Source organism: Castor canadensis, chromosome 3 (genome assembly GCF_047511655.1).
Source record: "Castor canadensis chromosome 3, mCasCan1.hap1v2, whole genome shotgun sequence".
In the NCBI taxonomy this organism is placed as follows: domain Eukaryota; kingdom Metazoa; phylum Chordata; class Mammalia; order Rodentia; family Castoridae; genus Castor; species Castor canadensis.
This window is the reverse complement of record NC_133388.1, coordinates 16,521,858-16,544,538: the sequence shown is the minus strand read 5'-3', so window position 1 is coordinate 16,544,538 and position 22,681 is coordinate 16,521,858. Positions and strand designations below refer to the sequence as shown.

The 22,681-nt window shown below is 52.5% G+C and overlaps 1 protein-coding gene across 3 annotated transcripts in view; it reads left to right on the top strand.

Moving 5' to 3' along the window:
• Rin3 (Ras and Rab interactor 3) overlaps positions 1-20,923 on the top strand; it is a 119,780-nt gene extending 98,857 nt beyond the window's left edge. For all 3 annotated transcript variants that reach the window (XM_074067288.1, XM_074067286.1, XM_074067287.1), the window contains exons 8-10: positions 9,992-10,123; positions 16,943-17,106; positions 19,819-20,923. In XM_074067288.1, coding sequence (XP_073923389.1) covers positions 9,992-10,123; positions 16,943-17,106; positions 19,819-20,139 — 617 coding nt within the window. In that variant the 3' untranslated portion in view covers positions 20,140-20,923. The remainder of the gene's footprint in view (positions 1-9,991; positions 10,124-16,942; positions 17,107-19,818) is intronic.
• Positions 20,924-22,681: the final 1,758 nt, after the last annotated feature.

Below are 22,681 nucleotides of genomic sequence, written 5' to 3'. Positions count from 1 at the left end.
TACCTACAGGCCTTGGTTTTCCCACTCAGAAAATGGGGCTAGGTGTGACTCTCAGGACTATGAGGACCGAAGGTCATGTGTGCTGTGATGTTTGATGTAGGAGTGGCTGACCCACAGATGGCCTGTTTCCTAGCTGGGCACTGGGCACCCCAGAGGCCCCCAAAGAGACACAAGACAGTTGAGTCCCCAGCGAGCCTCACTGCAGACAGCCCCGCTGGACCTTTCCTTCAGACATGATCTTATGTGAAATAAACAGTCCTGGGGCTGTTTCCTTTTTTAAACCTTTCATTTGGAAACTACTTCAAAGTTCAAACACTCCAAGAATAGAAATACTGCATTGAAACTGGGACACCTGCAAACCTTTGTGACTCCTTCCCCACCCCCATCTCTCTCCTGAATCAGGTAAATCACATCCAGCGTAGTTACAGTTTAACCCACTCTGATTTGTAATCTTTCCACGTCTTTGTTTCTTTGCTTCTTTTTTACCACGCTGATATTTTTGAGACTGAAGTACGGATTTCCTTCCCCGCCCCCACCTTGGTCCTTTAAGTGACAGTTCCCCATTTTGTGTTCGTGCCATCTTTCTTCATGATTAGATTAGGTGATGGTGTTCTTGGTCACATCCTGATTGACTCAGATTCTCCTGGCTTTGACACAGGATGATTTTAGGACTAGGCGCTGGGCATCTGACCCACACCCCTCTCCTGCCTGCTGCTCCCAGTGTCTGTGCCACCTGTGGCCTTACAATGCAAAAAATGGTCTACAGAACAGCAACCCTGGCCTGAAGGCCTGGGAGTCTCTACATGGAGAAGGTGCTCTCAACAGAATACAGCCACCACCCCACCCACCTCTAGACCTCCCAGGCCTCATCTCCAGTGCCTCTCCCATCCACTGTCTGATGCTGAGGCTTGAGGCTATGCTGTGTGATTCATTTGAAACAAGAACAAGACAGGGCCTGGCTCTGGGCACGACCTGTGAGGATGGTGAGAACAGGGCGAACTTGGAAACACAAGGTCTGAGTTTACTGGCCCAGCTGTCTCTTCCAGAAAGACAGCTGCTGTAATGCCCATAATGCAGAAAGGCTAGGATTCAATCCCAGAATCATCTCACTCCTAGCCTGTGCTTTCATTGCTGTACAAAACAACCAGCCTGGGAACAAAGCCCAGCTTTCAGGACCAAGTGAGTTCCTTTTCCACTCTTGCTAGTTTAGGGTCTTGGGTCCAGCAGTGAGGGAACCCACAAAGGCCAAGGGGCTCTAGATCAACTTGGTTCTCCATTGTACCCAGGAGCAGGCTGGACTTCTGTGGGCCTCACAAGGATTGGTGAGAAGAGTTAGACTTCTAGATTCATCTCCTCAATTACTCTTAGATGTATGTCTAAGGCCAGGCGTTAGAAACCAGTTCAAGTAATGTAAGTGGCAGGAGGCATGGAAGGGCACACTGAGGGCCTGTGGGCTGCCCTTTCATGCCAGACGTCCACAGCTTCTAGGGGACCAGCTGACTCTGGCCCAGGACTGTGCACTGATTTGTTGACAGAGTCAGGATCTGTTAGTGTCTACATCCCAGCAGAGACCATGATGTCAGGAATCTGCAGCTGGTTCAGGCAGGAGCAGTGACTGGAGAGTTGGGCTAGGATGACGAGGTTGAGAGCCATTGGTGGGGGAGACCACCCAGGGGCCTGTGACATTGCCTGGAGTGAGGAGTGGAGGGAGCAGAAAGAGATGTCAGCCCATTGGTTTTTAAAAATCAATGTTTAAAAAAATATATCTAAACTGATTTCTGATGACGAAAGTCACCTGTGTTCATCGTTGAGCATTTGGTCAATAGTATTTGAGGGAATTTCTGAAGAGGAACCCAGAGCTGGGTGCTTTCCTCAGGGTGCATGTTCTCAGAGCAGAACTTGGACTTAACCAGTGTCTGTGCAAAGGGCAAACCGCCAGGCCGGGGCTTGGGGAGCTCAGGAGGAGGGCTGGCTCGTCAGCTCACGTCAACCACAAACCACCAGGGACCACCACCCACTGCTTCTCCTCCCTGGGCAACTCAGGAAGCGGGTTGTGCTTAAGATTCTCTTTCATAAAAAGCTTTCAATACAGCAACAGAGTTAAAATCCACTGCTGGCAGTCTCTACGTTCTGCCGTCCTATGTTTGCATCAAACAAATTCATCCTCAGCACATCCAGATGTTAACCAATGTTAACAGCAAAGCCCCGGAAGCCCAGCCTGTTTGTGGGATTCTCACGACTCGAGCAGCAAACAGCACTCAGCGAGCTGCAGTCGTGTGGTGCAACCAACAATCTTCCTTCAGTCACTCAGCAAACATATTTATTAAACACCTTCTGTGGGCTGGGCACTGTTGAGGTGTGGGTTATAAACACTCACCAGGTCAAGTCCCACAAAGCTGACATGCTGGCGAGGTAAACGGAAAAATAAGACATGTCATCAGATATGCTGCCTGCTATAAGGACGAATAAGGCAGGGTAAGGGTTTCTGGGTGTCAAAGGAGTTTGCCATCCTGAATGAGATGGTCAGGGAAGGCCTCTTGGTTCACCTATGATGTTTGTTTTTTAATTTTCCCACTCTGCAGTGACAAGACCCAGAACCCACCTGAAGGACATCAAACCTAGTGGTGGTGGGGGGGTCTTTGGGGATGACTTTCAGAAGAAGGAAGTTGCTTTGAGTAGCAGTCATGGTGGAGCTGTGTGCTGCCCCAGGACTTTTGCATCACCAGTCACCAGGCAGTAAAACTAGGGGTGGAAGGTAGTGATGAAAACACTACATCCTTCCTCTAGATCAGGGCTCTGCAAACCACAACCCCCAGCCCAATCTAGGCTACCACCTGATTTTGTGCATAAATTTTTATTGAAACACAGCCACATCTGTTCATTTACAGTATCTGTGACTGCTTACTGGGCTCAGTTGAATAGTTGAGAAAGAGACTGTGTGGCCTGCAAAACCAAAAACATTCATCTGGCCCTTTATAGAAAAAAAAAATTGCTTAATCCTGTTAGCTAATGCTTCCCAAATGACCAAACCCTATTTCAGCCACTCATTTGATGTGCACAGCAGCCTTACGTAACCAACTGAGTTGGTTATTAGTCTCCAGTGAGGCTCAGAGGGGCTTTGTGAGAGACCCTCCGTTGGCAGCTCATCAAGAGGCAGGGCTGTGGCCTCCTGATTCCTGTAGGACCCAGGAGAGCACCCATCGGCTCATTTTTATCTGAAACAGAGCTTGTCTGCTCCAAGGCTCAGCCCATGAAACACGCAGGAGACCCCAGCCAGCTCTTTATGGTGTGATCCCATCTCTAGAACGCTACAGATGGCCAGCGGGTGGAACGTGGTGAGGAAGAAAGAGGAAAGGCTAGAGCAACGCAGGTGGCAGCGAGCAGGGCAAACAGATGGCTGGGAGCTGTGATCCACGCAAGACAAGTGTTCAGATCACAGGAGGACCACTCTGCAGCTGTGCCCAGCATCCTGAGGCCCTGCCGTGAATAGGCTGAACCCTGAGCCCTGAGCTCCAGGCTTCACAGGAAGGAGAACACAGCCCTGGCTGCACTTGGGGGCAGCTGGAGGCCAGGGCACTTCCACTGTGCTTTAAGCCAGCAGAGGTCCACGAGCAGCCACCAGGTGAATGTGTGTGTGGACATCCCTCACCTCCATCGGAGGACAAAGACCAGTTCTAGTGCAGCCTCACTAGTGACCCTCTGTGGGGCTTTGAGTGAGTACCCAAGTCCCAGCTCCGCCTCCCTGATGAGGTTGGACCTTGTGAATCCAAGGTCATGGTGTGCTAAAACCAGATCACCCTGGCTTGTGCGAGCCCATTGTGTTGCCTCCTCCTGACTCCATGTCCACATTGGCAGCTTGAAATTGGCCACTGAGGAAATAGTTGTATCACAGAAGTCGGCAAACGCTCCAAGTCAGAGTTTTAGTTTTTGCTTTTCTTTGGAGAGACAGTTCTGAAACACCTCCCAATCCAGCAATCAGTGAGACTCATGGCCAATCCCAGTATCTGTGACAGACTGGTGTCCAGTGAGAGCACACATGAGGCTCAGTCCAGCCCACTGTCAGCATCCTATGCCCCAAACCCTGTACTGGGGGTGGAAAGGCAGTGATGGGGCAGAGGCTTAGAGAGGCTTAGTGACTGGCGTCAGTTCACACAGCCTCAGTCGGTGCCTTGGGGAGGAAGCTCACAGACTCCCAAGTCATCCAGACATAGAAAAGCAGGAGTAGGAACCGCCCACCTGTGTGAGGGCAAGAGGTGGGTAACTGGAAGGGAGGGCAGCGCAAAGGAAAGGCTTAGAGGAGTGAAAGTGCACTGGAAGTTCAGGGCAGACCCAGGGCTCAGCACAGTTCTGTGGGAGGGTGAAGGAGGCAGAGGTCATCCTAGGTTGAAGCTGGAAAGCAGAGTGAACTTGAGTGATGGGGGCAGTCCAGGCGGGCTTCCCCGGGGAGGTAGAATTCGAAAGAGTAGGGTTAAAATAGCAGGAAGCTGGGGTTGTAGGTGAAGAAAAACTGAATTCACATCCCGGCTCGGCACATCCCAGCCACATGACCTTGGGTGAGGAGCTCTGAGATGCCCTGTCCTCCTGGGTGAAGCAGGCACAATGAACTGAACTCAGTTCTCAGAGTTCCTTTAAGGAGTCACTGGTGTCATGTGTACGGAATCTGCTTTGCACTTTTAAGTATTACACAAATGTGGATGCTGTGGAGTGATGGAACGTGAGGGCTGTGACAGCCTCAGGCAGGGATGCGGGTGACCTATTCTGAGGCCTCTGGCTAGATGGTTTGGCTGGAGGAAAGGAGGATAAATCATAGCAGAGATGTCTTTGATCTTGAACACCAGGGCATGAGGACTGGACTTGATTCTCTAGGCCCTAGGGAGTCATGGATGGTTCTTGAGAAGAGACAGCATGCAATCAGAGCTCTTCTCTAAGTGGATGAACAGATCGAAGGACAGAGACACTGCTAGGAGGGCAGGCTCAGGGGTGAGCACAGGAAGCAGTTAGAGGACTCCGCTGGGGCTCTGGCCCGAGGGCCCCCAAGGAAGAGGGAAGACCTGCCTTGCATCTCGGGACAGAGGGCAATGGGCTCTAGGGTGCCAGGAAGAGCTGGCCTCCAGGGAAGACATGCAGGCTCTGGCTTAACAAGGGAGAGGCTCCTAGGGGCTCTGGAGTTTAGACCAGAGCTCTGTGGCTCGGCATTCATTCACCTCCTGGGCCTTTGAGTGCCAGGCTGTGTGTGCTGGGGACAAGGGCTGGAGAGACAGACATGAGATCGGAGTCCCCTGCAGTGCGCAGCTGAGCACAGCGTAGAGAGAAGTGCAGGAATGGACCCAACGTCCTGCCTGAGGGGCCGGCCAGGGTCCTTCAAGAAGAAAATGTCTACAGGGCACAAAGCCATGGTTCTGGGGGGCCCTGTCACACCACATGGCCTGGCCTTGGGGTCCCTGTGCTCAGGAACCCAGCTGGACCCTCCTCTGACCGGAAGTCATTCTCCCAGACAGGGCTTCTTGCCCTTGGCCTGTGGTCATCTGGGACTGTTGTGGACAGTGGAGGGGATTTCCCAGCATCCCCAGCCTGGAAGCCAGTTGTGACAACCAAGAAGCAACTCCAGACCAGGACACACGTTCCCCCAGGGACAAAGTCACCACAGCTGAAAACCTCTCCTTTACCATAAAATAACTTGCCCAGTTGCATTCAGAGAAAAATTGTCTTCTTTGAGACAGAGTGGTGCATGAGTTATAGGGGAATTCTTTTTTTTTTTAATTTCTATTTTATCACTTTACATTTACTTACATGTGTCTACGTTATTTGGGCCACCTCCCCCTCCACAGGTGAATTCTTAAAGGCACAGTACCGATTCACAACTGTGCTGTTGGACTTGCCTTATCCTCTAACTCGTAAATCAAAAAAGAAAAAAATCCCCTGCAAGCCAGATTCTAATAATTAAATTATCCATGTGAAAAACAGCTCCAGGCATAAAGTAATCTCTCCCCACGAGCTCTGCAGTCCTGTCTTGGCTTATAACGGTGCTGGAAGCCTTCCCCAAACTGACTAGTTTTCCGAGAGAAGAGCCCAGGAAAAGAAGCAAAAGGTGCAGAACACAGAGCAAGAGGAAGAAGCCCAAGGGATGTTCTTCTATCCCAGGCGTTTCCATGGGAGCACGGGAGGCACTGCGTGTGAACCTGTCACAGGAGGCTCACCAAAACACAACAGGATGGCCAAGATATGTGTGTTGTTTCACATATGTCTAGAAACGCAGGCTCAGAGAGGTAGAGCAAGTAAGCTAAGGTCACACAGCTCATAAGCCACACACTGGGACTTAGACTCCAGTCAGCCTGAATCGTCAATGCTGTGCGTTACCACCCTTTCAGCTCGTTCATCTTACAGGTGGGAAAACTGACCACTGGAGAAAGCAGAACCCCGGGTCAGTAAGAGCTCGTCTTCCCATAGCACTCCACATGTTGGAAATCATCTTCCTCATCCTATTCTCTCAAAAACCCTGAAAGGTTCTCAAGACCAGCACAGCTGGCTCCATTTTGTAAATGTACAAAAGGAGTACGGCTAGAACAGGGTGAGTTGCAAGCAGAACTCAATCCACTGGACAACAGAGTATGGAGGCCTCAATGGAGCCAGCACCGCATTACAGTGCCATGGGAGAACAGGCCAGCCTGGAGGGGTGGGGATGTGGGGGACAGGTGTCCACCCCAGCCCTCTGAAGCAGCATTTTGCGGCTCCTTGGGGTGCAGCCCATCCCCTGTGAGGGCACTGCCTGTCAGGCCAGGGCAGAGGGGCAGAGGGGCAGAGGGCCCCAAGGGACAGCTGACTTCACTGGTGAGTGCCTATGTCTTCCCTATGCTCACTCGTTATTGTTTCTCTGGTTTGCACTGGAATCCAGGAAAGCCAGACCTCATTACCTGGGCAGGTAGATCGTGAGGGACAGGGTGGTTACAAGAGGCTTCTGGTGAGTGGACGAGTGAGAGAGGGTGCCCTGTGTTCTGGCCACTAGCTGGGACACTGTTCACTGAGGTGGGCAGTTCACCTTCGGTGAAGTTAGGCTCAAACCACAGGTACCACACACGCTGATGACTTGTGCAAAACTGGGCTTTGTTTCACTTGTGCAGACAGCACAGGCTAGCAGGACACCAGACACCTCTCTTCTACCTGAGCTCAGGGAACCAGGCTCTTGCCACCTTGTTGCTCCACCACACTCAGGACTTTTCTCCAGCCACCTGCTCCTCCCCATTAAGGGCACAACCTGGCAGTTTAGCGTACCACTTCCCTCACCCATCCCGTTAGCTAGAATTTACATACACGGCTGCACCTAGCTGCAAGGGAAGCTGGGAGATGTCGCTTTATTTTGGGAGGCCATGTCCTGGCTAAGTCAGGAGTTCTGTTACTGTGAAACTGAAGACGATGGGTAACGCAGAAGGATGGGCAACAGCCGTGGTCTCTGGCACTTGTGCCCGGCTGGAACAAGGCTGAGCAGGCAAGGAACGTGAGGCCCCATGCAGCTGGTTATCTGTGACTCTGAAATCACAGCTCTTGACCCAGCCCTTGGCTTTAGGCAAGGAGGGACCATGAACTGGACCAGCTCCGATCCCTTCTTCTGCCACCCTGTGTTCAGGGCCCATCCCAGTGCCCACCCTAGAGGCTGCCAGCCACCAGCCCTGCTCTAAGCTCCCCACTAGGAACAGGACTGGGTCAGGTGGGATTCTCACCTTAGGTGTGAAAGGTAAGGAGGTAGCAGACCCTCACAGTGCCATAGTGAAGTGTGGGTGCATGTGTGCACTTTTTACAAAAACAATGCACTGGTTTTTAAGATATGCACAAGGTTATGCAATCAAAACTACTCTAATTCCAAAACATTTTCATCACCACAAAAAGAAACCTTGCCCCCTTGAGCAGCCACCCTTCCATGCAGATCTACTCTGCCTGCATAGAGTTGCTTATTTTGGATGGTTCTTATTCATGGAACCACACAGGACACACGGTGTGTAGCTTTCATGACTGGCCTCTTTCCCTAAGGATGACTTTGAATCACAGTGTGCACACTTGCTTGCTCCTTTTATCACCACGTCGTGTCCCATCAGGTGATGGACCACCTTCTGTCACCCTTCCTGGGAGGTGAGTGTTGGGCTGCTTGCACCTTTTGGCTGTGAGTAAAGCTGCCAGAGAACTCCCTACGCGTTGTTATGTGGAACTATGGTTTCATTTCTCTTGGGTATGTAACTAAGGATGGAATTTGGGGGTCATAGGGCAAGAAAAACAATATTTTAATGCTGTACTTCAAAACATAAAACCTAAGGCAAGAAATGCACGAGCTACAAGATGCAGCATTTTAAGTGAAGACGGGCTTTTGTCTGCATTGCTGTGTAGACCATGGGATCTTAGCGTTCGTGATGGTCGGTGAGCCCTGATGGTGTGGGAACAATTCGGTAACATGTAGTGAGTTATTTTTACTGTGGAGCATTTGTTAGCTTTTCCCACCTGGTTCAAAATGTGAGAAGATATTTTGGTAAATAGCTATAATTTTTCCTTTTGCCTTAAGCTCCAATATGTCAACCTGGCACTGACCACCTGTGTCATTTCCTTCTTCACCCCCAACCCCCAGGCACTTCGTTCTCCAACTTCTCTGCTCAGGTTAGGAAAGGGAGAGAACTTTCTCTGGTCTACAGTTAGTAAGTGGTGGAGTTGGGATCTGAACCCAGACCTGAGGCCAGAGACCCAACCCTGACGTTCTACCACAGAATGTTTGGCCAAGCAACAATCACTTGCACTCTCTAAAGTAAAAACACTTACTTAGCTAGCTGTTATGAGGAGCAGGTGTGAGTGTGCAGTCAGTTAGGAAACTTACTTTCCTCCCCAGAAGTGCTTGTTGGGTCAAGTGTGATGAAAAGTCACTGGGTGCTGCAGGAGCCTGTCAGTTACATCTCATATCCCCCAAGTGAAGCCACATGGGAACATTTTATTATGCAAAGGGTTAGAAAAATAACTTGGTTCTTTCAAAACACAGCTATACCTTCTTCTGGTGGACAGTGAGAAGAATAGAACTGATCCTGTTTTCCTGTTCACTTTGGCCACTGGGAAACTCAAAATCAGATTTGCAACTCCAAAGGAGCAGTTGTGCAGGTTCTTGGTTATTTGTGTTTTTCTTTTTCCTGTAGTTCCTCTAGTAATTTATAATTGTTCCGACGTATAAATTTTATTTAGAGTTTCATGTCTTAGGAGTTTTCCTGACAGTTACCTAAATCCTTTGTAAAACATGTCAAATAGACGTAAACTTTTTGAAGGACCCGTGAATGGCTAGGCACACATTTGGACTGATTATTAGTCTGAGACACAGAGGGTCTGCTGCTATGGGGCCCTCTGGAGTTTCATGCAAACATGGCAGCCTCCAGCTGAGCTGGACTGAGTGCTAGACTGCCTTGGTTAGCGGAAGTGACCAGGTGGATTGGAGATCCCCACTGTGCAGAGCTGCTTGGCAAGGCATTAGGTCCTGGGTGAACTCAGAGACAACCAGGTGCCAGCGAGACCTTCTGGGCATCCTGTCCCTGTTGGGGACAACCTTTGGTGTGTGTTGCCAGGTAGGTGACCTCAGAGCCAGCCCAGAGCAAACCAGGATGGCAGTGCCCTCTGCCTGCCCTGCATGACCTCCGATGCAGTGGGAAGCCCTGAACTCTGTGAACATCTCCCCATGGGTAGCAGCAGTTTTCAGAGCAGCCAGAGGTGGTCATGGAGAGGAGCCAGGGGCTGGGGTCTCACTCACCCCAGCCCAGAGCTCCTTCTCATTTCCTTCTTCCCAAACCTGCCCTGGGCCTCTGACCTCCAGGGAGCTGTAACCCAGGGGGCTCACTGTGAGGGTCATGACAGAGTGGGACTGTCCTCTTCCAAGGTCGGCCACCGTTCCCAGCAAGCCGTGGTCCCTCACCCCTGGCAGGGAGCAGCTACCAGGGCAGCCTGGCTCTCACCACCCTCTTCCTTCTCCTCCTCCCAGGGAAGCCCTACGGGGCCGATGACTTCCTGCCTGTGCTCATGTACGTGCTGGCGCGCAGCAACCTCACAGAGATGCTTCTGGACGTGGAGTACATGATGGAGCTCATGGACCCTGCTCTGCAGCTGGGAGAGGGTGAGTCACCACCCAGGCCCACCGCACACCCCCAAAACAGGCAGCCTAGCAAGCGCCTCCTAGGAACATGAATGTTCACATGAACCACACGCACATGACCTGGGAGAGCTCACAGAGCAGTGGGACAGAGCAGCCAGGATGAGAGGACACTACCACTGCTTGCAGAGCTTCAGAACAGTGGGAAGCCCAGAAGGAATGGGAGCTGGCTGCCCAGACAGTGCAGTCCAGGAGGGCTTCCTGAGATGGTGATGCCTAGCTGAGCATTAAAGGATGAGCAGAGTCAGTAGATAAAGAAGGGGAAAGGTGTTCTTCCTAGAGGGAACAGTAGGAGCTGGTAGTGTAAATGAGAAGCCTGATATCAGAGCCCACACGAGGAGTCTCACAGGGAGATTGCCTCTTAGATGGGGTGACACTGGGGACTCTCAGCTTCCACTCATCCAGCCAATGTCAGGGCCTCTGTCAGTGGGACAGGGTTACTGATATGTCAAGGACCCAGAGCTCCCAGTAGAGTGAGGGGGGGTGTGGTTTGCTGTGCCCCTCCTCAGTTTCCCTTCCTCTCTCCTTCCCACCATTTCCTCTGCCCACTGAGCCTTAGCCTCTACCAAGAATCCCCTTAGCTACTGCGGCCCTGGTATCAGCAATCAGGGGCCCAACTTGTCCTCTGAGATGTCAGCCTTGAAGAATGGAGGAGGACTCCCCAGCCCTGAGTGTCCCTTTGGGCTTTGTGGTTCTTGACATTAGCTGGCCCCTTTGCATCTCTTTGCATGTGTTTGCAGGAGCATCTCCCGGGGTAAGCACAATGTAATTGTTCCACAGCTCAGGGAAGTGTGTTGAAGCCAGGTGGCATGGACTGTGCTCTCGTGTAACTTTGCCTTGTGGCTCTGGAACCTCTAGATCTACTTTCTTTTTCCTCTTAAAACTTTCCCTGCAGTTGGAGGAATTGTCTTCCAGAAGGCCCAAGAATTCAGGAGCAGCCAAACTTTCTCTAGTCCATCCATCCATCCATCCACTCATCTCCCCATCCACCCATCTACCTATCCTCTCATCCATCCATACATCCACTTTTGTCCCCATCAGTTCACCCATCCACCTATCCACCAGTCCATCTACTTATGTCCTCATCATTCTACCCATCCACCTATCCACCCCTCAACCATCCATCTGCCTAGCCCCCACATTGTCCATCCGTTCATTTGTCCACCTAGCTCTCGATCCACCTATACACCCACCCATCTGTCCATCTGCCTACCCCCCCACATCCTATCCATCCATCTATCCATCTACCCACTCCTCCATTCACCAATCCATCCACCCACCCACCTACCCACCCATCTACCCAACTATCTCCCAAACCACCCATCCATCTATCCGTCCCTCTATCCATCCGCCTACCCCACACACACATCCATCTATCCATCCATCCATCTACCCACTCATCCACTCACCAATCCATCTATCCATCCATCCACCCACCCATCTATTCATCAATCCATCTAGTCATTCATTGGACTGCAGTGAATGATTCTAGGTATTGAGTCTGTATGTCACAGGAATCCTCCCCAGCTATCACTATTTTGCATTGAAAGAAACATTCATTTTAGCTCAAAATGCTGTGTTTTACTGATTTTCAAAGACAGGTAAGGCCAAGAGTCTCATAAGAATGAGCAAACGCCTAACTCTGCACCCCATACTTTCGGCCTCCACCGCCTCAGGCCCTCCTCTTAGATTTCACCAGCCCCACTCATGACTGGGGAAGCAGCCAGGGGTTGAGTTGGTGGGCAGGAGCCTCCAGGAAGACTGACCTGTCACACACAGGCCCTGCAGCCTGAGGGTAAAGAGGACAGCAAGGGTCGGGGGCTGTGATTGAGATTGGCTTTTGGCCCTAAATCCCTTTTCCGAAGACTTCCCCTCAGAGGGACAGCACTGGCGAAGTCTCACAGGACTCTTCACTGTGGACTTGAATCCATCTAACCTCCAGAGATTAAAACTTTTGCATATCAAAATGACCATAAAGAGAAGATATTAACCATAAACCGAAAGAAAGTGTTCTTACCAATCAATATGCCAAGAACTGACATATTGCCTTAATATGAAAAAGGCTGAGTCCTAAGACTTACTAAGTACCTGGGCAAGGACCCCTCTCTCAATCATCACTGAGCCTCTGCTTTGTGCCAGGTGGCCATGGAGTAGCTCGTGTCTCAGGGAAGTTTCCTTCCATTAGGGAGAATCAGACCTCAAACAGGTTAGACAAACAAGCAAATAAGAATTTCACATCCAATAGCATGTGATAGATATTGACATGAAATGAAGTAGGCTGGTGGGATAGAGGTTGGGCCAGAGGGGACTCAAGTGACCAAGCAAAGCCCTGGACACAGAGCAATTAGCAACTTCTGTTTTCCAAATTTACCACAGTAGCCATGTGCAGTCGATCGACCCAGGGAGAAGTCACTTCCAAACCCTACAGAGTTGTGAATCTAACAGATGAGGTCCGTGAAAGTCATGGTGGGTGGGGGAAAAGGGAACCTGTGACTCTGGCTCTGTGTGCATGTCTGAGCACTGGCTCACTCCCAGCCAGTGGTGATCTCCATGGCTCCTATGCTGCCCTCAGCCTGAATCCTTGCACCCAAAGGTCTCCAAGCTAGGCACACTGCTGAACAGGGACATTCTTGGGCCAGCACCCCTCTCCTCCCTAATCCTTCCATGGCCTCCTGGGACCCTTCTTCCTGCTCCCAGGAGCCAAGGGAGACAGGTGGGAAAGTATTGTCCTTCAGGCAGGAGACCTGGTCTCTGCTGGGCCACTTCTGGTCCTTTGGGGAAAAGCCAAAGTATAGATCCATCTGCAAAGGCCTTAACGGTTCACAGATTCTGATGCAGGCTGCCCAAAGGCCCCACAATCTGCTTTGTTAGGCTGGAGCAGCAGAGCCCACCCTCCTCTGCCCACGCAGAGATTTCTAAGGTACACATAGGGTGTCTGCAGAGCAGTTCCCAAAAGACCATACTGCACACACCATGAGGTGGCATGGGTGGCGTAGGGGCTTCTCTGGGCTTTTCTCTGCCCCATCCCAAAATCCGGGGTGTGGAGGTCCCAGCACATAGCACAGGCTATGCCTCATGGGTGTTCACCTCTGCTGCTGAGATGGCCTTGGGGGGTCTGGGTCTCCAGTTTGGGCAGAAGCTTCATCTTTCAACAACCTCCACCCTCTGTCTGTGTCTGAGCCAAGGGCAGAGGGGAAGCATGAGGTAGGAGGCGATCCTCAGTCTCCTGCTTGGCCCTCCTGCCTCAGCTGGGTACAGACACACAGGCTCCATTGCTTCAGCCCCAAAGGGCAGATGAATGAGGGCGCTGGCCTGCAGGGACAGAGAAGGGGGTGACTGAGTCCCCGCTGATGCTGGGCCCTGTGTTCCCTTGCTGCATGGAGCTCAGAGATTCTTGGGACAGAAGAGAACTAAGAGACTTAGGTAAAAAGAGCAGCAAGGAGCCTGGGCCTGACCCAGCTCTGCATGACTGGCTGGAGACCTTCGGCAGGTCACCTTCCCTCTCTGGCTAGGAGAAGGAAGCCACTGGGCTGAATCGGGATTCTCATACTGGAGGTACAAGCTTTCTGCAGGGGGTGATTGTCCATTTGGGCTGCCATGTCAAAAAGCTACAAATGGGGTAACTTTTAACTCCAGAAATTTATTTCTCATAGGTTCAGAGGCTGGGAAGGCCAAGATCAAGGCACTGGAAGATTCAGTGTCTGGTGAGGGCCTATTCCTCATAGATGGCACCTTCCTGCCATGCCCTCACATGGTGAAAGGGATGCAGGGGCTCTCTGGGCCTCTTTCATAAGGACACTAATCAAATTCATGAGGGTTTCACCCTTGTGAAGACCCACCCTTCATACTTGTCCTTGTGGGTGAAGATTTCCACATATGAATGAGAGCTCGGACCAGAGCACTGGAAACAGAGCAAGAGCTGGAGTTGGGCTCTGTCATCCTGTGTTTCACAGTTCACATGAACAACAGTTGTGCATGCCACAGAATGCCTGCAAGCTGGCTCCCTGTGCTCTGGGGCCTTTGTGCTCCTTCAGGCCTGGTCCATGTAATGTGATTTAGCCGAGGACCAGTTTCTGGGTCCCACTGCCTTTGCAGCAGGCATTTGGAGCTTCCTGTGAGCACAAGGAGAGCTCATGGCACCTGGCCTTCTTTCTAGGTCCTCCCCCTTGCATCCAGAGAAGTCAGGCAGTCACAAATTCTGCACACCTGACTGGAGCCAGCCCAGGATCCAAACCTCTCCCTCAAGTGCCCTCATGGAGTCCTTTGCCACATTCCCTCCCCCAGGTGGCTGACATCCGAACATGTCCAGCTGATAGCTTACCTGGGTTTTTCCAATCCCTGGACAACACTCACCCAGTGAAAAACTCACAGTGGTGTCGCCCGCCACCTAGTGGTCATAGAAGGCACTACATAGTCTCAATCAAAGAAGGTGGCTCTGGGGACCACTCTGGCTGTGGAAAAACAGGGCTTGAGCAGGCAAGTGGGCCCTGGCAGGGTTTGGAGTCCTTCCTCTCCCTCCCAAGAGGGCAAAAGGTCCCCATAACTTCTCTCTGAGGTCACTAACCACCATATGTCACTCACATCACTAAGGCTCATCTTGCTTACTTTTTACAACATCACAGGATTGCAGCTGAGACTGAGGCACATAGAGGAAAGTGGCTGAGTGGCTCACCCGAGCTCACCAGGCTGCCTGCTACAGGGCAGGGGCCCAGCCCCCTCTGATTCCGAAGCCAAGAGTGCTCAACTGAACACTGCACCCTCCTCCTGCACCCACAGCCCAGGACGGACAGGGCCAGCAAGCAGGATGTACTACTGGAGGGCTGGGGCTCTTGAGGCAGCAAGGGCTGACAGGACAGGGACAGCTTCATGGTCATTCAGGCTTTGAGCTCCACCAGAAAGGGAGGCATGTGAATGGTTTATGGCTCTTCTCAAACTAGGGACACCACACCAGTTTCCATATTAGTCTTGACTAACTGATTTCAAAATATGTCTCTATCTATAGTGCTGTGACAGGGCAGGAGATCTGTAGCCATAATCCCCTTTATCTTAACCCACCCTCTCTAGCCACGGTGCGAGCTTCACCCATGTTAGTTACAGAACTTGTAGAGAAAAGTAGACAGTTTCATTCAATGTGACCATTAGGAATGCTTTGGGTTGCAAATAACTCAGTATAACTAATCATAGAATCAGAACAAGAGATTATTTGTCCCTTGTGTCAAGAAATCTAAGATAGCTGGCAGAGTGGTTCAAGTGGTAGAGCACCTTCCTAGCAAGTGTGAGGCCCTGAGTTCAAACCCAAGTGCCACCCAAAAAAAAAAGAAATCCAGGATATCACAGTTTGAGACCAACTTGGGCAAAATGTTAGCCCCATTTCCACCAACAAGCCAAACACAGTGGTTCACTTCTATAATCCCAGCTGCATGGCGGGGGGGGGGGAGTCAGAGGGCACATAAGTGGGAGAATCATGGATCAGGTGACCCTATCTGAAAAACAGCTAAAAACAAGAAATGACTGGGAGCATGACTCAAATGGTAGAGTGTTTGCCAAGTAAGCACGAGGCTGAGTTCAAACCTCAGTTCCATCACACACACACAAAAAGTCCAGAGTAAGCAACTTATAAGGATGACAGTCTGCACCCTGCCATCAGGGAATCATGGACTCAGTTCTTTCCATCTTTGCTGAGCATGTGGACCTTTTTCTTTGTGCCTGTAAGCTGTGATGACAAGACAGCTGCTGTGCCTTCAGGTTCACCTCTGTGTTTCAGGCAAGGCTGAGGGATGGGCAAGAAGGATATATCAACTGAATAAGACCGTTTGAAAGAGCTTTCCTGGAAGCACCCCTGCCACGAGTTTTCCACTCCTGCCCACTCAACCCAGCCTCCAGGGCATCTGGGAAGTGAGCATTTTCTGTCCAGTGTTACTTTCCCAAATCACAATGGAGCTCAGTGATTAAAAGGGCAGGTGGGGATTTGGATGGACCACTGGCAGAATCTGCTTCGTGTCAGAATTTGTTGTCTGGCACTCAAGGGCCAAGGAGAAAGGTCTAGCAAGAGGTAGGGAAGCCTAAGCAAGCATGTGGAAGTGGGTAATGCTGGCGATCAAAATAAAACAGAGTGAGGAGGACCCGCCTCCTCTGGGTCCCCATCACTACGTGACCTTGGCCAAGCCACCCTCCCTCTCTGAGACTCGGTTTCTTCTGCTCATAGTGAGGGGGCGTGATGTGTGTATGGGGTGAATTACCTTAAGAAGAGTAAAGGAAGTGGAGAACTGAATCATTTACATTTTTAACTTACTTTAAATCTTTAAAAACTGCATGTAATAATTAAATTTTCCTCCACATCTTTTAAGATTTGCTTTTACACTACGTAATACATTCACATGGCTCAACATTGTATACCGCGCACACTGAAAAGTCCCCCACCCACCTGCCTCCCTGACGGCACCTATCCCTCTTTCTCCGTTTCTTATGTATCCTTTAAATTTTAAAATACTTTAGTACTCATTTTATAACATCTTTTTTAAAGTAAGCATTTCCTTCTGAAGAGAAGCCTGTGAAAAGTTTTGAGCTGGGCGGACGGTAGGGATGGAATGCGCTAGGGTGGACCTCAGCGGGTGAAGCAGCTAACAGAGTGCAGGCGCCCCCTAGCGGCTGTAGCGGGTGGAGCTTGGAGAGGTGGGCGGGGTTTGGAGGAGGTGGGCGGGGCCGGCCAAGTCTAGACCAGCTCGCTCCTCTTGCGGGTGGCCCAGGCGGTCCTAGCTCAGCCTCCGCATCTTTGACCCGCAGGTTCCTACTACCTGACCACCACCTACGGGGCCCTGGAGCACATCAAGAACTATGACAAGATCACGGTGACCCGGCAGTTGAGTGTGGAGGTGCAAGACTCCATCCACCGCTGGGAGCGCCGGCGCACGCTCAACAAGGCCCGGGCCTCCCGCTCCTCCGTGCAGGTGATGCTGGAGACCGGGGCGGGAGAGGGTCACGGGACGGTGCGCAGATGGTCACCCTACTGCCCTCTGGCTCAGGATCTGTGACAGCAACTGGCTGCTCTGGCCCTCCAGCCAATCCTCAGGGGCCAGTGGGGTTCCCACCCGAGAAGAGGGACCCCAGCCCCTGCCTGCCAGTGTATGTCCTGCTCTGTGCAGGGGTTGTGGGTGGCCCTAGAGAAGTACCAGCTGGGCAAACAGGTGGTATAGGAAGAATGAGACATATATCAGACATCCCTCATCACACATGTCCTAGAGCCCTGGGGGGGGTGGGGGGGGTGGCTGGACATGTGGACAAGTCCTAGTCCCTGCTTTGGGAAACCCAGCCTTGCCCCTGAGTCTTTGTCCCCTATCCTGCCCCCTGCCCACAGCCCACCCTAGACAGATTGTACTTAGGCCATTCGAGACCAGACTCCTGCTTCCTCTTCTACTCCCCTCTCTCACACACCTCCAGGCTGCATCAGATCCAGCCACCCACACACTTCCCTGAGTGTGCAAGCTCGGCTGCCTGCTGCTCAGCCTCCATCCAGGCGTCTGTCTCCTTCTTCACCAGTTGTCACACCCATTCTGTGGGACAACTCAGCCTCCAGGCCCTCCTCTGAGAAACCCCCTCTAATACCCCGGCACCTGATCCCCACGGGCTGGGTGATGCCCTCTGCACCTCCTGTTGCTGCGACCCTACTACAGTATGTAGCACACTGTGTCATGAAACTGTCACCTCTGGGAAGGCAGTGTCCTCAGTTCACATGTCTTGGGGACCTCGAGCCTAGGGCCTGGTACACTACACTACCTACACTGCTGAGTAGGGCAGTAGTGTGTGGAAAATGGAGGAAGTTAGGCCAGTGGGCCAGGCAACAATCCAAAGCTGTCTGTAGCTGAGCAGACTCCCTCTCCTGGCACCCAGAGCACACCACTCCTGATCCCCCACACCTGGGTTTCTAGATGGCCCATCTGTAACAGATAGAGCCCAGGTCTTGGAGGCAGGAGGCTCCAGTTTTGTACCCAGCTCTGTCTGAGCTTCCTGTGTGACTCTGAGCACTCCCTGCCTCTCTCTGGGACTCAGTTTCCCTATCCACACAGGCTGACTGTGAACCAGATGAGTTCTGCCTTCCCCATACATGTTCTAGGTTGCCAAGCTAATGTCCCTACTCCCTCCTCTAACCAACACCTTGTAACTGGCTCTCTGGAGAGAAAAAAAAAAATGCCTGGTTTTAGCTTCTGTCAATTTCTGTGGTGTTAATGCTCCTGGCAGATTTCAACTTGTATCACTGAACTTGGAGTTGGAAATAGATGTACGTCATTGACTCTCCCAAGCTCATATGCATTGGTATGTGGTAACATGAACCAGCTCCAGCCCACCACTGCCCCCGCCACAGCACAATGCCCCCCCAGCTGTGGGGATACAGGTGTTCTGGGTACCAGTGTGGCCTAGACATACCCTACTTTGTGATTCCATCCTGTGGATTCTGAGCCAAGCAGAGCACTTGTGAGATGGACTCCGTCACTGGAAAGACAGAGTTGGACGAGAGTCCTAGGTGGTGTTGAAAAGCCCCTGGGTACTGTTTCAGGGGTCTGAGGAGGACACAGTGAGCTTTTCCAGTGTTTCCTCTGCATTCCACTCCTTAAATCCCTTCTTCAGAGGTGAAAGTTGAATGTCAGCAGTAGGAATAAAGGACCCCTGGGAGGCCTAGTGTGGGACAAGCAGCCACTAAGAAAGGTGCTGGGCTTTCCCTGTGGAAGAAACTCAGCATGTCATTTTCCTGCCTGCTGCTGTGGAACCCTCCACTTGCTATTGCCACTCCTCCCACAAGGGGACAGCCAGCGCACACCTCCTCTCATGGTGTTGGGTGTGAGGAAAGAGACTGTTTCAGGCTCTAGCTCCCTTTATAGGCTAATGCAGACAGCCATGATATCAGGATTGATGTTATTTTCAGTCTACAGATGAGGAAGCCGAGGCTGACAGAGGCCAAGGTCACATAGTAAAATGGGAGCAGAGTCTAAGCCAGGCAGGTCCTGAGGCTCATGGGACAAACCTCTGTCCAGGGCTGGTGGGTTAGGGGAGTGGGGTTGTGTAGGATGGGTATGCTATACTGCTGTGTACTAGCGCTCCCAACCCCAGTACCGCAGGCATCTCCTCTGCCCACTTTGCTCGCGTGTGGGGTCCTCTGTACCTGTCCTAACCTGCGTCCTGTCCCCCACCCCCTGCCCTGTATCTGAACCTCAGAGGCAACTCCAGCCCTAATGACGGCTGAACTGCTCCATCTGCCTGAACTGCAGGCTGCTGGGAGCAGGCCCTGCACCTCTGGCTTTATTTATGCAGCCTTCCCGCATTGCACCTGGCGTGCCAGGACTCACCTGGGATGAGGAGGAAGTGATGAGTGAATGAAGTCGAGCTTGTGGATTGGCCGCCAGGGGGCGCGCTGGCTCTGCCATCACTCAATCATGCAAGAGAGCCAGGCCAGAGAGGGGAGGGTCGCCCAGCTGTCTCAGTGGCAGAGTAAGAAGGGGACGCAGGTGTTCGGGCTCCCAGCCTCACAACAGCTCCTGCGACCCCCTCTGTATAGAGGGGAGCCCAAGGCCACTCCACTGCGACGTTGGGGTGCAGTGACCAGAACACCCGATCGAGCCTGCCGGTGACCTGTCTCTGTCCTCTCCCCCCCACCCCACCCCCGCCAGGACTTCATCTGCGTGTCCTACCTGGAGCCGGATCAGCAGGCGCGGACGCTGGCGTCGCGGGCGGACACGGCGGCCCAGGCGCTGTGCGCGCAGTGCGCGGAGAAGTTCGAGGTGGCGCAGCCCAAGGAGCACCGGCTCTTCGTGCTGGTGGACGGCCGCTGCTTCCAGCTGGCGGACGACGCGCTGCCCCACAGCATCAAGGGCTACTTGCTGCGGAGCGAGCCCAAGCGTGACTTCCACTTCGTGTACCGGCCCCTGGATGGCGGCGGGGGCAGCGCCAGCCCTCCCTGCCTCGTCGTGCGGGAGCCCAACTTCCTGTGAAACCGCGGCCCTGCCCTGGCAGTGTTTCCTGGAGCAGCAGGACAGAGGGTTGGGGACTGGACTGGCTGTCACTTGCTCACCCCTGTGTTCATACTCAGCCACACCCACTCATTCATGTGTGTGCCACCACATCGGACACCACTCACCTACTACCAACAGGACACCCATGTCACACGTGAGTGCCACCCACCGAGCATGACTAACCCAAGTGGCAGAATAATTGCAAAATAACAAAAAGCAGTGGCCAGGGGTGCTTCTTGAGGCAGAGTCATAGCACTGAGCGGCCATGAGGCCATGATCGTCATTAAGGAAGGGAAGTAGACCCCAAGAGGGAAGAGGCTGTCCAGCCAGCTATAACAAACCAACCCACCCCTGTTCACACAGCACCCTCTGCCACCTCCTCCCCATCCTTGGTCTTTCTAGAGAAAGACCTGAGCTCAGTTTTCTCAGGATTGACTGAGGAAGGGGGGCCAACTGGCCACAGCTGCTCCCTGTGCCCCTCAGGATGGAACCAGGACCTGCCCAGCATCTAGGCTATATGATGAAGACACAGGCTCCCACCCCTGCCCAGAGCCTGCCCTCAGCCACCAGTGCCCACCGTTCCCCACGGCCCCTGAACCCCCGGAAGCAGCCAGACACACAGTGGGACTGCCACACCAAGCCCCAGGGGACAAGCCCAGCCTTTGCCACAGGAAAACTGACAGGGTTTCCATAATTGTTTTAAGGTGCACTGTGGTGGGGGGTGTAATTAAAGCCCTTTGGAAAAAGGTGTTTCCTTCTCTAACTGGGTTGGAGCTCTGCTTGCTAGCCTAGGACCCATCCACAGGAGGGTTCAGCCACCCAGAGCCCTCAGGGCCCTTGTCCTGGCTGTCCTTCAACCTTGGTCATCTTTTCATCTGCACCATCCTTGGTTCCCTTGTTCCCAGCTTGGGTCATTTCTCTCCCAGGAATCCCATTCCCTGTGATCTTCACTTGGTCAACTATACATCCTTCAAGGCCAGTCTCCTCCAGGAGGCCTTCCTTGACTCCCCCAGATTGAGCCAGACCATCCATATCCATGTAGCTGTAGCTCTGGGCTGATCTCTCTCATGAGAGATGTCCCATCAGATGGCAGTTGTCTGATACTTCTGCTTTCTCTAAGGGATCCATGTCCTCTGCATTGATTAAACATAGGTGTTTGCTGAGTGGCTACTAAATGTCAGCACTCTTTTTAGATCCTGCAGAGAAGCACAAAGCTCATGTGGAGCCTGCGTGAATGGCCCTGAGTGGGGCGCCCAGGGAATGGCAGCTGGATTTAGCTGACTCAAACCCCTGGGCACCAGCCAGCTCACTCAGCCAGTCTGTAGATGAGAGAAGTGTGAAAGGATGCAGCCAGCCCTGGCGGTTGGCTTCCCAGTGTGAGACAGCAGCCATCATCCTAGATGGCCTGCCCCCTGCCCCACCACCAGCCCCATGCAGACAATATCTTTGTCTTCATCTTCCTTTGTTTCTCACTCTGCCATTGGCCCTGCGCTGAAAGGCGCAGTGCCTGCCTTGGCTCCTTAGGACTGAAACACTGGATAAAGTCAGAGGGTCCATTTGTCCAAGCACCAACTGGGACCCAAGTTCGGGTAGGATTAGGGTTCACAGGGTAAACTGGGCACCAGCTCTGCCTGGCTCCCAGGACAGCAACAGAGCTGGTAGGCTGGACTGAGGGACTGCTATAAGAGCACTGCCAGTCCCCTGCCCTCAGACCAGTGCTCGGGCCACCCATCAGGAGAGGCGAGGGGGACTCTCCTTGTAAGTCCACAGAGAAGAGCAGGAGAGGCAGGGCCCCTGAAGTTTCTGTCATCCTGGTGCCTCCGCCCTGAGGTGGGGATGGGGAGTGGGGGAATTTACGGAGGACATCAAGGCTCAAGGAAAAGGGGTGTCCGAGTGGCACCACAGACTAGGGCTTATACAGCAGGAACTGATCATCTCAGCTCTGGAGGCTGGAAGTCCGTGATCTGGATGCGGACCTGGCTGGTTTCTCTCGAGGCCTCTCAGCTTGAGTGTGGCCACTGCCCTCTGCGTCCTCACGTGGCCTGTCTCCGGGTATATTACTGGTGTCTCTCATAAGGACAGTCTGTTGGGTGAGGAGCCACCCTAATGGCCTCATTTAACTTACCTCTTTAAAAGGCCCATTTTCCAAGTTCAATTGCATTCTGGGTACTGGAGGTTCAAACTTCCACACACGAATTGTCCATAACAGGAGGTGATTGGTCTAAGGCCTTGCAGTCCAAGCCCAAGTGCAGAGTTGATTAGCCCGTCACCACATCCAGGGCTCTTTCCTGCTGCTACAAGCATCCCAAGTGTCCAGTTTATAAAAAATCAAAGTCAGATAAGCCTTGCCCCTGGAACCCAGCTCTGGAAGGACCCTGAGCAGCCAGCTGAAGGGAGCATTGCAGGACTGTCCTGACTCCTGAGGCCCGGGAGGGAGTGGACTTCTCCACAGACCCACAAAAGGCTCAGCAGCACAAAGCGTGCATGTGTGTCCAAGAGTGACAGAGTCACGGTCTGTAAT